The sequence below is a fragment of the Festucalex cinctus genome, chromosome 2 (assembly GCF_051991245.1).
Source record: "Festucalex cinctus isolate MCC-2025b chromosome 2, RoL_Fcin_1.0, whole genome shotgun sequence".
NCBI lineage: Eukaryota > Metazoa > Chordata > Actinopteri > Syngnathiformes > Syngnathidae > Festucalex > Festucalex cinctus.
In genome coordinates, this window is record NC_135412.1 from 27,116,965 (window position 1) to 27,133,780 (window position 16,816).

At 41.4% G+C, this 16,816-nt stretch overlaps 3 protein-coding genes across 7 annotated transcripts in view; 2 read left to right on the forward strand and 1 right to left on the reverse strand.

The window, feature by feature from the left end:
• klhl21 (kelch-like family member 21) overlaps positions 1-6,544 on the forward strand; it is an 18,872-nt gene extending 12,328 nt beyond the window's left edge. For both annotated transcript variants that reach the window (XM_077514090.1, XM_077514089.1), the window contains 3 exons: positions 402-807; positions 896-968; positions 1,572-6,544. In XM_077514090.1, coding sequence (XP_077370216.1) covers positions 402-807; positions 896-968; positions 1,572-1,892 — 800 coding nt within the window. In that variant the 3' untranslated portion in view covers positions 1,893-6,544. The remainder of the gene's footprint in view (positions 1-401; positions 808-895; positions 969-1,571) is intronic.
• The window catches only part of zbtb48 (zinc finger and BTB domain containing 48), a 14,181-nt gene continuing 3,346 nt past the window's right edge, over positions 5,982-16,816 (reverse strand). The window contains exons 1-11 of one of the 4 annotated variants that reach the window (XM_077514086.1): positions 16,226-16,322; positions 14,421-15,109; positions 12,826-13,085; positions 12,643-12,748; positions 10,733-10,825; positions 10,569-10,655; positions 10,060-10,214; positions 9,256-9,392; positions 9,019-9,183; positions 8,867-8,955; positions 5,982-6,768 (exon numbers count right to left, since the gene is read on the reverse strand). In XM_077514086.1, coding sequence (XP_077370212.1) covers positions 6,550-6,768; positions 8,867-8,955; positions 9,019-9,183; positions 9,256-9,392; positions 10,060-10,214; positions 10,569-10,655; positions 10,733-10,825; positions 12,643-12,748; positions 12,826-13,085; positions 14,421-15,104 — 1,995 coding nt within the window. In that variant the 5' untranslated portion in view covers positions 15,105-15,109; positions 16,226-16,322 and the 3' untranslated portion in view covers positions 5,982-6,549. Of the gene's footprint in view, positions 6,769-8,866; positions 8,956-9,018; positions 9,184-9,255; positions 9,393-10,059; positions 10,215-10,568; positions 10,656-10,732; positions 10,826-12,642; positions 12,749-12,825; positions 13,086-14,420; positions 15,110-16,102; positions 16,323-16,816 lie in introns of those variants that run through there. The other 3 variants (XM_077514085.1, XM_077514084.1, XM_077514087.1) reach the window with 3 other exon arrangements.
• The window catches only part of nol9 (nucleolar protein 9), a 10,010-nt gene continuing 9,380 nt past the window's right edge, over positions 16,187-16,816 (forward strand). Inside the window, exons 1-2 of the mRNA XM_077514088.1 lie at positions 16,187-16,302; positions 16,675-16,765. The gene's annotated coding sequence lies outside the window, so the exon portion shown is untranslated. The remainder of the gene's footprint in view (positions 16,303-16,674; positions 16,766-16,816) is intronic.

Sequence of the window (16,816 nt, forward strand, 5' to 3'; positions counted from 1 at the left end):
CCTAATCGAACAATAACTTGAAAATAACGGCCGAGACGTCCCAAAAAGCTTCCCTGGGCTGGAAGAACGTATCACTCATGTCACCTACTGCAGGTAGTCGGCGGTTAAGGCAAGCTCGGTGGCACTTTTGCCACACCAGCTAGCTAGCTAGCTAGCTTCGATTGCCTCCTGGTGCGTGCGCTTGAACATGTTTCGAAGTTGCTCCTAAATCGGTAATCATCGCCGTCATGACGGTGAATAAGGTTGACAAGGAAAGATAGCGAGAAGCCGTTCTAATTGCGAAGCTAACCTATGATTGCCACATATATATTTGTTTTAAGTATTAAAGCAGCGATCCCCAACCTCAAAAACAAATGGACAGCTTCCGCATTATTCGCCATCCGTTGTTTGTCCTCCGGCAGGCGGCTCTGACGGCTCGCGCCTGTACGACGGCGTGTGGCGCTACAAGTCCAGCGTCAACGAATGGACGGAGGTGTCGCCCATGCTGAAAGCGCGCGAGTACCACAGCTCGTGCGTGCTGAAAGGCCAGCTGTACGTGGTGGCGTCGGACAGCACCGAGCGCTACGACCACACGCTGGACTGCTGGGAGGCCCTGCCGCCCATGCTGCACGCCATGGACAACTGCTCCACCACCACGTGCAACGGACGCCTCTACGCCATCGGCTGTCTTGCCGGGGAGGACACCATGGCCGTCCAGAGCTACGAGCCAGACAGCAAACGGTGGTCCATGGTCAACTGTGGGCAGCTGCCGCCGTGGTCCTTCACCCCGAAAACGGTCACCCTCAACGGCCTCATCTTTTTTGTGAGGTGCGCAGGGAATTTTTTTTAGATATTTGTATTTTTTTATTTTTTTCACCTTTGGGCGGACCACATTTGACTCGTGCGTTTCTTGTAGGGATGACTCAGCAGAGGTCGACGTTTACAACCCTCTGAAGAATGAGTGGGATAAAATTAGTCCGATGAACCAGGTTTGTACATTTCTTGGTAGCTTGTCAGCATTTGTTATTTGGTGGCTTGGTGATGAAGCTTATGTCTTCATGCGTAAATAAGATTAACTCATTTGCTCCCAGAAACGTATAAAAACGTTCTATATTATATCTTGCCATGGTCCCAAAAACATATTTATACGTTTTTTTTGTTTGTTTTTTATGCTGAGCATACAGAAAGCTTTAATGCCGTTTCTGACCTCAAAAGGACGTTTAAAGCAATGGTAGTTATTACAAAAAAACGGCCAGCATGTGGCAGCAGAGTATAAGAGATCAACCAGGGCTATGTTGCAACAAGCTCTTTTTGACAATGTTTTCACCAGGAATGAGTATATGGATGAAACCTAGCTATATTATAATGCTAATTGCTGCAAAACGGAAGCAGATAGAAATGTACTTTTTTTCCTGATGAAAGCAGAGACTCTAATCTTTCTTTTGGTAGGTTCCATGTTTTTTTTAAATAGCAATAGAACAATATTCTGCGGGCCTAGCAAAATCCAGTAAAACAGCCGAAGGGGGGTGACGTAGTGAAAATGGCTGGGAGCGAATGAGTTAAGATATTTCGTATGTCTTTTCTCCGTTAAGGTCCACGTCGGAGGCAGCGTGGCGGCGCTGGGCGGCAAACTCTTTGTATCCGGCGGTTACGACAACACGTTTGAGCTGTCGGACGTGGTGGAAGCGTACGACCCGGCCACTCGCACCTGGAGCGTGGCGGGGCGACTGCCCCAGCCCACCTTCTGGCACGGCAGCGTCAGCATATTCCGACAGTTCATGCCTCTGGTGTCCAACGCTTTTGAGCCCGCCGGCGTCCCCGACGCCAACTCCATCCACCTGCACCGGCACCAGCGGCACCAGGCCATACACAACCTGAACAACGTCAACCAGGACGTGAACGTGGCCCGCTGATTTTGAAGCCGCCCATCCCCCGCGCTGTCCGTTTACAGTGTCCTCACCTCATCGCAATGCTGAAACGTGAATGCGGTACCTGACTTTTGGGGACTGAAGTTTTGAGCCTCTCAGGCCTGAAACTGTTGTCATCTATATACATGCATGAGGAATGACATCACCTGCAAAGCAGTCTTTGCTTTGTGAAGAGACAACCTGGGACGAGGGCTGAACGATTAATTGCATTTCATATAATGTCGCATGTTCACTCTAGTAGTGAACATGCTGTTAGTGGGTGTTGTCAACTAAGAATGTGGCACGATTGGCAACAGTAAATTAAATAGTGGTTGACATTTCCCTGTTAAAGCTGCTCTTTGTACTAGTTTGCCCAAAAATATCTTTGCAATAGCCTTTTTATTTGACCATTTTTCTTTAAATTAGTAAATTAATACTGCTTAGCTGTTCACCATGGGAACTCCTGCAAGCCTCTGGCCAATAGTTTTTAGACTGGATTCAGGTTTGAATTTCCCGCCGGCTGCCTGCAGATGTGATGTCATGTACGCATTGTGTACATGAAGAAGGGAAATGCAGGTTCATTTTTCAGCCACAGGTGGCAGTAGAGATTCAAAATGGAATTTTCTGCATTCAGTAGCTTTAGGAACGGCTTTGCTCTTTTGGTTGCTCTGATGATTCTTAACCATGGAAAACTTGCAAGCACAATTGAAGTTTGAAGTGATGGAATTGGAAGTGTTTGTGGAAGAGGGAAAGAAATGTTTGTGAATTAAGAAAAGAAACCTTATTGCTTGTATAATTTTGGAGAATCCAGCAACTACATATAAAATTCATAGTGTATGGCAATTGGATGTGCCTGTGCACCCTGTAACATCGCGTTTGAAACGGCACACCCGAAAAACTGCTCTTGGAGAGGTCAAGACTCAGGACCAGTTTTTTTTTTTGTATGTGATACGACTACTCCTTGGGAATACAACCCCTACCAAAAAGTATGGAATTGCCAGTCTTGGACGAGCACTCACTCAGACGTTTTATTCTGTAGATCAAACTCGTGCTGGTCACTAAATGTTACTTTTATAGAGCAAGTGCAGGGAAATAAATATGGAATCACTCCATTCTGAGGAAAAAAAATATGGAATCATGACAAACAGACAAAGAAAAACAACAATCAAAACACATCACTAGTATTTAGCTGCGCCATCTCTGGCTTTTATGACAGCTTGCAGTCTCTGAGGCATGAACTTGATGAGTGACAAACGGTATTCTTCATCAATCGGGTGCCAACTCTCTTTGATTGCAGTTGCCAGATCATCTTTGCAGGTCGGAGCCTTGCTGTGGACCATTTTTTTCAATTTCCACCACAGGTGTTAAATTGGGTTGAGATCTGGGTTATTTGCAGGCCATGACATTGATTGGATGCGTCTTTCTCCAAGGAGTTCTTTCACAGTTTTTGCTCTGTGGCATCTTGGAAAATGATTTCATCATCCACGAACATTTTTTAAATTGAAGGGATAAGAAAGCTGTCCAAAATGCTAATGTAAACTTGTGCATTTATTGAAGATTTAACCACAGCCATCTCCCCAGTATGGTCCTTTGTCTGACATGCAGCCCCATCTCATCAAGGACCGTGGGAATTTGGATGTTTTCTTTAGGCAGTCCTCTTTGTAAGTCTCACTGGAACGGCACCAAACAAAAGTTCCAGCGTCATCACCTTGTCCAATGCAGATTTGTGACTCACCACTGAAGATCACCTTCATCCAGTCATCCACAGTCCATGATTGCCTCTCCTTAGCCCATTGCAGTCTTGTTCTTTTTTGTTTAAGCGTCAATGTTGGTTTCCTTTTAGCTTTCCTGTATGTAAATCCAATTTCCTTGAAGCGATTTTGCACAGTTCTGTCACATACATTGACTCCAGCTTCCTCCCATTTCTTCTTCATTTGTCTTGTTGTGCATTTTCTGTTTTCAAGACATGTATATGGCCTTTAGTTGTTTGTCTTGACGCTTAGATGTCTTCCTTGGTCTACCAGTACGCTTGACTTGAACAACCTTCCCATGCTGTTTGTACTTGGTCCAGATCTTCGATACAGCTGTCTGTGGACAGCCCACATCTTTGGCAATCATACGTGTAGCGTTAGCTTCTTCAAGAAGTTTGATCATCCTGTCTTTGGTCTCAAGAGACATCTCCCTTGTTGGAGCCATGATTCTTGCCAATCCACTTGGTCCAGCAACCCTCCAAGTTGTAATAACTGCACTGTTTTTAACTGCTGACTAACAAGCAGATGTAATTTGAGGCAGGTGCCCAATTAAGGTAAGGAAATTGACTAGGTGCGTCCTTATTTTCTGCTCAAAATGGAGGGATTCCATATTTGTATTCCTCAGAATGGAGTGATTCGATATTTATTTCCCTGCACTTGATCTATAAAAGTAACATTTACTGAACAGCACAGTGTTTTTCCTTCATTTCTTTTAGTGTTTCTGAAAGCCAAGATGTTGCACTTTGGAATGACTAAACGACTGTTTCACGCTTTTTATCTTGAGTTTGAGCTACAGAATAAAACGTCTGAGTGAGTGCTCGTCCAAGACTGGTGATTCCATACTTTTTGCTCGGGATGGGGTTCCAAGTCATCCCATGGATCATTCAGAAGCTCCGCAGTTGATTTCTCATATTTTCTTCCTGGCATTTCAAAACTGTTTACATGAGTAGAACATACCTATTCTCAATGCCTTACTTAGTCTCATTTTCATTACGCATAGCACAGTATGTAAAATGCAAAATCAACCATAGGCTCAGCATGATATCAAGAACAATTAAAACATTTTCATTTTTGTAAAATTAGTTGAAAAACAAGTGAATTGTTGCAGCACTATATTGTAGTGGTCACCACATTTGCGAGATTCTAGGTTCAAATCTCACCTTGGCAGTGTACCTTTATTTCCTCACACATTCCAAAACTTTTGTTAAGTTTATTTAAGACTCAAAATAGTTCATAATAGAATAGTTGGCTAACATGACTTTTTGGCCAAGTGCCTGCGATTGGCTTCTAGTGCAGGTTGTATGATGTATGGATCATCAATTTACAATTGGATTTATATTCCCAAATCGTTCAGCCGTACCTGGAAGCATGCATCCGACTGTCATCTGCTCAATTAAACTTGTCATCTCTGCAGATGAGAAACTGTGGTGCGATGACTAAAAATTCAATTCTGCATGTTCAGTCCTCGTCCCTCCTCGAGTTAGGTTAAAGTGCGCACTTGCCATGCAACATTGATAAAACTGATTTTGCACAGTATGCGAGGTAGTTATGAATATCATATTTATGTTGATGTGCATGTAGTATGTGCTTGTCAGCTATATTTATAAATGTTTATGTTCCAAAACCAAAATTTGGTTGATACGAAGCATAAATGCTAACTAGACGTGTAGTGATGATCACGATGCTTGAGTGAGGCTTAAACTGTTGCAAAAGATTCACTAGCCCCACTTTTAAAAATGTATTCAATATGGTGAGTATGCATGAGGGATGGGCACAATAATCACATTCTCACAGAGAACTTGTTGATGGTGTCAGCAAAATGGGGTGCACTACTTGGTCACAACCAGCAGAGGCGCTATTGATTTCGTCTCAACCAGTGAACGTTAGCGATGTGAATTCCGTCCCAACTGGAAGTGCAACAGGGTGTCCGCTAATCCTAACTTTTTTTTTTCTTTTTTCTTTTTTTGACATTTCTGTGCCGTTTGTTGATTTTGATATTTATCATACCTTATGTTTACGGTTTGCTTAGCTGGAAGTGGAAAGCAGATTTAAGCTTGTTTGTTAGCCTTTTGCTAATGAACAGTTTGTGTTTAACTTTTTTTTTTTTTTTTTTTTTTTACAAAGAAAGCATGCATGAGGTTTTATATTTCTATATATTTAACAGCAAGAGCAGCCATCACCTTGAATGTAGAAATGAATCATTGTGTTTGAAATAGAACATCAATCATGAGTCATATTTTTTTCCGTTCAGGTAAGGATGCTTTCAATACAATGTCTTCAAAAACAAAATCCAGTTGCCCTTGATGTGTGTTTTCAATAATTTGGTAGAGGATGAGAATTCTGCCTCGAGAAGCTCCTGAAACACTTTAATATTTATTGATGTTGATCTTAAATATTTTACATTATAGGTTTGCTGGTTAACATGCAGAGCAGCTCACAGCATTTGTCACCAGGAGCTTGGCGAGAGGTTCAGGCGTAATCTTTGAAAGTGCCCAACAGTTAATAATAGCATGCTTTTAGCACTGCTTGTTGACTAAGGTATTGCAATTTTTTTTAATGACTGGTCAGAAAAATGTGTTTTGTTTTGTTTTTTCGTCCAAGCAATGCGACCATGAATGCTTATATTTTAAATATTTACAGTGTGGATTTTGCGTGGGCACTCAAACTTCCTCACACATTCCTAAAAAACAAAAACAAAACAACATACTGATTGCCCATAGGTACAATCCAAGCAGTAGCCCACCTCCTGCAGTGAGGGTTATGCTCCTGCTCACCTGTGACCCTAATATGGACAAGCACGATTAAAAATGGATATTTTCACATGGAGTCCTCCCATCTTGTCGGCCCACAGGTTCTATTCGCTTCCATGTCCAATGTTGTGTTTGTGGCACAAAAAAAATAAACAAAGCACGCTATTCGATCACCACGGCAACCACACAAGTGGAATCCGTGTCAGCGGGCGGGGAGTCCTCCACTTCCGCAGCAGCTGGTGAGGCTTCTGCTGGGGTGGTGTCATCAACGTCACTCGGACCGTCGTCGTGCTCAGTCACAATCACGTTCCTCAGTTTCCTCTGTCGCGGGTTGTAGTTCTGAGTTCGCTTGTGGATCAGAACGTGTCGACGCAGGTGTGCCTGGGACACAAAACAAACTTCATGTATAGATTGTGTTTTACAACCTAAAGTGTTGTGTAATAAACAAATGCACAGTTGTGATCAAAAGTTTACATAGAACATAATGTCATGGCTCTCCTGAATTAACATGTATTTCTACAACTCGTTTTTTTTAATATTTTCTCTGATATGAGCGATTGGAACAGCTACTTTGTCACCAAAAAAAAAAAAACAAAAAAAAAAACACATCCATAAAGTTTTGTTCTTTTTTTAAACTATTGGTTAACACTGAAAATGTGACCAAATCTGCTTGGTCAAAAATTTACATATAGCGACATGAATTCGAAATTTTGGTGACTTCGAAAGTTGTGTCAATGAAATGAGCTTCATATCACTGCCTCTTAACTTCCTGTGTGTGATTTTGAGTGACTTGAGCGACTTGAGCAACTTCTCTGAGGCCATTGAAATGAACATGGCCAATGAACATGTAACCAAATATTAGCATTGCTGTATGTATATTTTTGACCCAACTGATTTTCTCAGTTTTTTTTTTTTTTTTTTTTTTAACCCCAAATAAAGTCATAAAAGAACAAAAAAATCATGAATCTTTTTTTTGTAACAAGAAAGTATCCGTTCCAATTACTCTATCAAGAGAAAAATCAGAGTTGTAGAAATAACTGGACGCTCAGGAGAGCAATGACATTATGTTCTTTACAAGTGTATGTAAACTTTTGATCACAACTTTTATTATTGCACATCGTGGTCATGATTCTCTATTAAAGATGGCTGTTTTAAAGGGGCAGGACGCAATTTAAGACTCAAATTGGAGTGTTAAAATAACCATATTTTTCACCCACACATGTTTTAAGAGTTATATAATGGACAGGAGGCACGACTGTGGCACAATGACTGTTGCCCCTATTTTCCTGTAAAGTGAAATAATGTTGGCGCGGTCAGGCCGGAAACTTTTGCTCTGAGCATGACGTCATGCTCATGAGCCTGGCCGTGTGTGCGTCACTGGCGTCCATTCCGGGTTTCGCCAGAGGGGTCGCAAATGTGCAAAATCTCTTAATCCTGCGTCATGGGCCTTTAAAATTAAATTACATTTTCCTCACCTTCTTCTTGTATAAATTCCCTTGACACACACACACACACACACAAGAGTTTATTCTAGAGGTTCCAGAATTGACCTTACCGTGGAATGCTCAACCCCGCCCACTAAACACAATGAGCATCACCCTCCAGCATTTACTGGGCAAGATGAGCTAAAGTGCATCCACAATAATGGCAAAAATGTCACCGTCAGGTATTTTCAAGACGTTAATATTTCCTTTCGAAGCAAGCAATGGGGGCTTTAAAATGTTTTTGTGACAGGTATTTTCACTCCCTCACCATGCGAATTTGCCCAAAAACAAAAAGGAAATACGCATCACTCCCTGCTGCTACACAAGTCGCCTCACTCACTTCGACCGATTGTCAGCAAAATCGAAGTTTTTAGACATTGTTCCTGTCAAGCAGGGTAAGAATGAATTTATATTACCTCATAGTTTCAATGTTTTGTTCGCATTAATAGTAAATAGCAGGTCAACAAACGCATGGACTGTTAGCTACCCGGAGTTATCGTTAGCCTTAGTTTCTCTTAATTTTGGAGGGATTCATCTGGTCGTGTGCGTGGTCTTCCACAAAGTTTGATCCAGCGCAGACGTTTTTCGTGGGTGTTTGAAGGTTTAGGGAAGGAAATAAACCGGACAGTGTCTCTCTTACACAAGCCGTGAGTACAGCAGGTCGCCGGTTAGTCGATGGGTATAACGGTTATCACACTTTATACAAGTCGTGACTACAGCATTTAACCATTGTTATTTTTATTCTTGCCTTTGGATAACCATGCAATGAAACACCGGGTGCTGGATTGCTTTGTTTGTCTGCAGCAAGAAGCAGGTTAAGAACACTGATCTAAGATTTAGAACTGCCTCGAGAAATGTAGATTCTGTGGAAGCTATCGTGTTGTGATCAGGAAAGTAACTTCACGACTGAAAATCTACGTTACAAAGCTATTTTTGTGCCGCCATTACCGCCCAATACCGGTTGGCCCTGCTTTTAGCCACGTGTTGTAGCATACCTGTCGGGTGAACTTGTAGCCGCAGTCGGTGCACTCAAACTTCCTCATGCCCTTATGGCGACCCAGGTGGACCCGCAGTTGTTCTTTGGCTGGCGAAGAACATCAGAAGAGGTGAAATTTGCTCATCACTCGCACAAAGGCGGCGTTTTTACCTTTAAAGGTCTTGTTACAAATGTGGCAGCAGTGGGGGCGTCCCTCCTCGTGCTTGCTGGCCTTGTGGCGAAGGAGGGCGCCCTTCTCTGTGAAGCGCTGCTCGCACACGTCGCAAGGGAAGGGCCGCTCGCCCGTGTGAGTCCGGTGGTGTTTTTCGAGGCTAGCTGCCGTCGAAATAAAGCAGAGGATTTAATGGCGCGAAACAAACGATCCCAAACGCGTCGGACAGCTGTTACCCTGCGTGCGGAAGGTTTTGCCACAAAGGTGACACTGGTATGGTTTTTCGCCGCTATGCACGCGAAGGTGCATGTTGAGGTTGTTTTTCTGGGAGAAGGCATGGCCGCAGATGCTACAAAGGAAGGGACGCTCCTTTCTGGGAGAAAGATGAGAAGAAGAAAGATCACAAGTTTATTGATTAGGGTTACTCATCTATTATCATAATCTAAGGTTTATTTGACACAAAGTTTGAAAAATTCAACATATTTCTAAAATTGGAAACTTTCAATGGGAATAATGAGAATATACAAGGAATTACCTCTTTTACTGGAACACAAATATACAAAATGCTAGCTTTTGATCTTTGCACTGATAACAATCCACATGGTCCCGGGACACAACGTTTATGAGTTCTAAAAACCCCCAACTTAAAATGTGGACTCGTCAGACCACAACATACTTTTCCACTTTGCATCAGTCCATCTCAGATGAGATCGGGCCCAGAGAAGCTGGCGGTGTCTCTGCTTCTTGTTGATAAATGGCTTGCAATCTTTTGATATTATGGACTGTAGATGATGAAGTTCCTAAATTCCTTGCAATTGCACAACCAGATTGTTTTAAAACTGTTGGACTATTTGCACATGCAGTGGTGAACCTCGCTTCTTCCAAGCTTGTAAACAACTCAGCCTTTTGGCATTCTCCTTCCTTCCTTCCTTCTGCTCCTAATTCAAATCAAACTGTGGAATGTTCCAAAAGTGTGTTTTGTGAGAATAGTGTCCATGTCCAATCCACATAATAATTGGGGAAAAAAGTGAGGGTCTTGCCTGTGGATAGCCTTGATGTGCATCTGCAGGCCGTTGCGACTGGACGCTCGATGGCCACACTCCTCACACACAAACGGCTTTTCCCCGCGGTGTTTCGAGGATTCGTGCACTCGTAGCTCGTAGCGGGTCCAGAAGGTTTTCGGGCACTGTGGACACTGACAGCGGAATTACATTCCTTTTCTACTCTGGAAAACACTCAATTTTGGGGCACATTTAATTGTCTCTGTAGTCTAAATGTGCAATGGGTATTTTTTTTTTTTTGTGCTGTTTGGGCAGACATGAATATGTTGTCAGGTTTGATTTATGCATTTACACTATAGTCACACCAGCAGATATCTTCATACATACTCCATTTTTAATCATATTTTCTTCTGTTTTCCCCTTCATTTTTCAGTTTGTAATCCATAATGCTTGATTAAAAATTCAATGCGAACTTTAGTACAGTATGGAGGAAGTAAGAAGTATCGCTAAGCCTTTCATTTGAATGCGATTATTACGGACCAACTCACAGAATGTGGTTTGGGGTAGCCATGGACCTTCATCATGTGATACATGAGGTGTTTCTTGAACATGAATAAGTCAGCACACAGTGAACACTGGGGATTAAAAACAACAACATGTCAAGAATAAGCTTTCGCTGCACCATTCCGTGTCCCGTTGACGTTGGCACTACCTTGTAGGGCATCTGCTCCGCATGGGAGACGACGTGTGCCCGCAGCGCCTCTTTCCCTACAAATGACGTCGAACACGTCTGACACGTGAACGTCTGCAGCGGGTAGCATAAATGAAAAAAACTCAAATTTTACACAAAAATACACTTCACACTTTTTAATGCACACATTATTTACTCATATTGCTGTTTTCTAACAAGGGGCTAAACAGCAAAATTTATGTATTTGAGCCATGAATGGACCAATACATTACCTTGTTCAGTTATTATTTTTTTAAACAGTCCTCCTCATCACACTGTCCACACTCATCATGAGATTAAGACCACACCTGACAATTAATCAACAGGACCTTCACATCACATGGCTTCAAACAGGATGTTCTCAGAGGGCCACTGAGGTTAGTGTGTCAAAGTGTCAACAGCAGGTTGCAATAGAGAGATTGGCAAAGTCACAGAAAGACATAGAAGTGGACATTAGGGGTGTGAATTGCCTAGTACCTGACGATTCGATTCGTATCACGATTCACAGGTCACGATTCGATTCGATACCGATTAATCCCGATACGAATTTATAAGTCGATTGTTGCGATTTTTTTTCATTCAAATTTAGAAAATACTAATCAGTAAGCTTGTAGAGTGTAAGATTTATATGAAAATGTATTATTTATTTATCTGAAATTTCAGTCTTATAGAGGTTGTAATCTGTTTCATGTTTGAACAGCATTAAAATAAAATATTAAGGCTTAATGTTCCGTTCATATAACATTCTTCCATGCTCAAGGTGTGAATCCTAAAAAAAAAATTAAAAAAAATCGATTCTGCCGATTATTGAATCGATTCGAGAATCGCGCGATGTAGTATCGCGATATATCGCCGAATCGATTTTTTTTTTTAACACCCCTAGTGGACATCCTTGGAAATTTTCATGGATCTTTGTGACATTTGTCATTCAGCTCCCAGTTAGAGAACAGCAAGTCGTCCAAAAAGTACAATTGGATATTCAAAACTTTAGAGACGGACACATTAAGTTCACCTTTCAAGGTTATAGTGCATTTTATGTTTATCCTGAAAAATCACCCAAAACCAGTAACCCCTAAGTCAGGGGTGTCAAACATAATACCCGCGGGCCGGATCTGGCCCGCAAATGGGCTTAATCCGGCCCACGAGACGACTTTGTAAAGTAAAAAAAAATAAAAAATTGTAATGTCGGACCAATTAATCAGCCAGCCACAATCAAATATATAAATTTGTAATTTCACAAGCAGTCCTCAAATGAGTAATGTAACTTGTACACGGAATCGTCCTTATTTTACACACAACTTGTTTTTTTTTTGTTTGTTTTTTAATTATAGATAGACCAACAAAAATGTGTAATATGACACAAATTCAATTACTGGGAACACAAAATACATATGACAAGGACTAAAATCCTAATAACTTCATTAACTGTGCCACACAATGCATTCTGGGAACAATATATATATGCAAAACAGGTAGATTAAACACGTCCAGGACTCATACAGGCAATGTGTTGCCGCGTTTCATTTGCATTCATGTTATTTTTTTTAAACATTACAGTTAAGCTGCGTAATTGAAGGCTGGCCCAACAATCACAAAAAATCTGCGTATAATTGACGGCAATTGTTTTTAAGTTATATACCATTATTGTACCGATTCGGCCCACTTAGTAATATATTTTCCTTCATGCGGCCCCTGAGCTAATATGAGTTTGACACCCCCGCCCTAAGTATATGTTGGTTACAGTCTGCTTGCACAGGGGACATGCAGCAGAAAAATGGACCCATGATGGTCATGGTTAGCAATGTCGAGCCTTTGTGGAGGTCTTGTGGATGTCTGTAATGGATAGTGAATGTGGTGGTGATAAAACAATTAGAGCAGATTTTCGTTCTCACCTGTGTCGTAGCACAGTTCCTTAACTCATGGATTAAAAGATTCTCTTTTCTGAAGTAGTGCTTCCCGCATTTATTGCACCCATAAGGTTTCTCGCCTGTATGACGTCTTTCAAGCACAAAAACAGCATTAAACAAGAATTGCTTTCAATATCGACAGGAGAGAATTTTGGGACCAGCGCCTACCTGTTGTGCACTTTGAGGTAATATTTGCTCTTGAAGACTTTGTGACAGACGGGACAGCGCACACAGTTATCAGATTCTCCCTCCACCGTTTTGCCATCACCGCTCTCGCGCTGTCGAACTCTTGACGCCGATGCCGCAGTCGGACTGAGCTTGAGGGTGGGGACGTACTCCTCATCAGAGTCGTGGACGCTCCTCCCCAAATGGTCGCTTTCGTCCTCAACTGTCACTGCATCGTTTCTGTGGCTTGACAGCTCGTTAAACTGCAAGAGGACAAAAGAAAGACTTTTATTGTTAGTAATTGAACCTAATGTTATAACAGTGTTGAATTTTTCATTAGTTTGAGTGTTGTTACTAGATTTGGAACAGTTTTGCTAGTTTTCATTTTTGGAATTGCTCAATTTTAATTATGTTGTTACGCATTTTAACGTAACTTTTTTTTGTGATAGGGTATTTATCAGGAGAATTCATTGGTGAGCCAGCTTGAATAACAGAGCCTGGCCGTTCACCTTCAAGTGATACTTTGTAAGCCCCCGACAACACTTGCCAGTACCAGCAGATGGCAATGTAGTTCAAAGAAAAAAAAAAAACGGTGTATTTCTAAGTAATTTTTGTGTATTATACAAGTCAGCACATAAATGTACAAGACTAAGCAAGCATTGTTTTTGGAGTATGTGCATATATGGCTGCCAATTTCCCCGCCCCTTGTCTGAATAATTGGTCCCTACAAATTCTGCCTAGTAACAAGTGACGGTGCAAAACTGACTATGATGCTCAAACCTGGTCCGTTTCATTGATCTGAATCATAAACGTATGTTAAATAATTAGTTTAAACACATATAAGGCTAGTAGAGCTGTCAAAATTAATTGATTAATCAACATATAATCAATTATGAAATTAATTGACAACTATTTTAATAATCATATAACCATTTAGAGCTATTACTTAACTTAAAAATGTCCAAATCCTTCAATTTGAGCCTCTCAACATTAATTATTCTAAGACTTCTATAGTCCTTCATAAAAGTAGACAGAATATATTTTATTTAATCAAAATAAGACATTTGTAAATATTTACAATGATCGACCCAAAGACTGAATCAGTTTCAAAACATTGGTGAGTACAACATAATTTCCTATCATTGATATTGCTGAATTGAGGTTTCGTTTGTTAACTGTCACTAAACAATACTAAATAAACAACCAGAACTGGTTTTAACAGCCATTGGGGAAAAATGGTTTTCTAAACATTTTTATGTGATTTTTTTTATCAGCTTATTCGATTAATCGATGGAATACTCTATTCCAAAAATAGTAAATCGTGGCAGGCTAGCCTTAAAACCTAGTTACAAGTGCATCTCCTCAGAATATAAACATAAAAACAAATATATAAACATATAAAACATTGAACCCACAGAATGATGCACATTATGTTAAATGCTAAACATTTGTTTGTAACTTTGTATCATACTTTTCAAGGATTTAGTATGGCACTGGACTACAAACTATGAAAAATGAAATGGCCCCGTGATAAGGGATCTGCGTATGCCAAGAAATCATCAACCAATCATCTTAAAAACATTTTTTATTTTTTTTACCTGAGTTTGACCCGTTTGCTGCTCAGTGTTCTGATCCTCATCGTCAGCGCGTTCTCGTTCTGAAAAAGGAGGCAGGGCTATATCACTGGCCAGGACATCACAGGTGGCATCTTCTTCAGAGATCATCCGTCTGGGCCCTTTGACCACTCGGCCTGAGCGGGTGGTGGCGGTGATGGGAGCCTTCATGTCGTCCACAACCCCCTCCAAGACAGACTCTTCTTTAGCCACTGCCAGTTTGTTTGAGCCGTCACCTGAGACGGAGAAGACCTCCGACTTTATCTTTCTCGGTCTGCCTCGCCCTCGCTTGAGAAGAGGGACGGCATGCATGGACTTGTCCCTGAAGCGCTGACATGCTGTAAGCGCTTCAGGGATACACAAACTGGACGCTGCACTCTGCACCTTGTCCAGGATGCCCGGCTCCAGCTTCAGTTCCCCTGTGTAGACAAAATCCAGCAGCAGCTCCAGGCCCTCACTTGAGCACTCTTGGAGGTAGAACTCCATTCTGGGTGAGGCAGTGGCCATGTTGGCCTCCTGGAATACTTGACTGAAGCAGGCCAGAACACAACGATGGGCAGCATAGACCACCCCATCAGTCACTTTCAATAAGGCATCACAGAAGCTCCCTGCTGACCTCTGCTGGTTTAAGGCGGACAGGACACGTCGTGCATGGTCTGCAGCAGGCATCTCCACTGGAACAAAAACACAATGTGAGATGCAATTTATATGACAGGAGCCATTCTTGTGTTTTCAATCCATCAATTTTCTATAGTGCCTGATATTATATGTACAAGTGAGCTGGAGCATACTGTTTCCCAGCTGACTTGTTGAGAGGCATATACACTGGACTGCTGGCCAGGGTGGAGGAAAACAACAATTCACACTCACATTCACACTTATAGTCTTCACTGAACGTGAATGTTTTCAGAATGTTGGAGGAAATCAGAGAAACCTGAGAAAATCCACATAAGCTTGGTGAGAACATGCAAACTCCAAACAGGAAGGCCAGAGCTGATTTACAAATTGTGAGTGAACCACAGAACTGTGAGACACATATGCAGTGGTACATGATGCTGCCTTTCATGCAGATGGTGTAAGTTTGAATGATACACCGCCAGTGTCTCAACTATTTGGATGACATTCAAATTAATTTAGTGTAAAAATGAATCTTCCATCCATCCATTTTGATTTATCAAAATGGCACCTGTCTCTTCAATTTTGATGACCTTATAACAATTTTCCTTTCGTGTCAATGTCATTCAAAAGACTGTAGTTTAAAAAATATATATATAATTCATGCTGAATTTAATTGCATAATTTACAAATAACTGTAATGCAACAAATATTACAAGACTCTTGAGTGCTCAGAGGACCACAACAACGAAGGGAGCTGGCCAAACTTTGACCAACTTTGCCTGAATGGCAGTGTCACGATTGAAGGATGCCCAGTGGAATATGCTACGAGTGTCGACAACACTTACAGACAATAAAATAATTAAACCTCTAAAACTAACAAGGTACATTACATTACGTATGGTGAAAACTACCAAGTACTGTACCACCTTTTTTTTTTAAAAAAAGAGAAAACTGTAGTGCAACTATTTAGCAAGTCGACGTTTACGTCCTAGCATATTTTTCAAGACGCTCCCTAGCCTGGCTGGTATGCGGCAGCTGCGTTTACTTACCACAAGATTGATGGGACTTCAACGTCAAACTATAAAATGTTCGTCAGAAATCCTTTCCCGCTGACGCAGCGTAGACGGTGTATAATGTGTTTCGAATAAAATAAAAAAACAAGCTCCATTTACCTTGTTTTGCTTCTTATAGGCCCCTAAAACGAAGCGGATGTGACGTAAGATGCGTTTCACTACTCCGGAATTGAATGGTCAGGGTCAACGTTGCACACTACTTTTCAGATTGTAACTAAATTCCGTTTTCAACAAAAATGAGTGCTTGTATATGAATTGTGTTTCGGCATATTCTTACTACTATTCGAATAAGGCAAATATCACGGTTGCGTTTTTTGAAAAACGCATCTTGTAAAATATCACTCCGGGAAACATCATTGTTGGCCATCGTTCAGTCTTGATCGTCGACTGTTGTGGCTCCCTGGTACACATGTTAGCTGGCCGGCTAACCACAACTTTGCAAACAGGCGATTCGTAATTAGCCATTTGAACCGGTTTAGTAGTCGCCGGAGAGCAACCTCTTCAATCGTGAGTTTTCATTTTGACGTTGCAGTTTGTCTTTGTGCCAGGCGAAGAACATTAGGGACGGTGATGCAAAGTTAGCGAGGGACCGCTAGCTTGCCCTGCTAATTTCATTTCGCCTATGTTTTCTGCTTGAAGGTAAATGATCTTAAATTTCATTATGAAAATGCTTACCTGTGATCGTTTTTT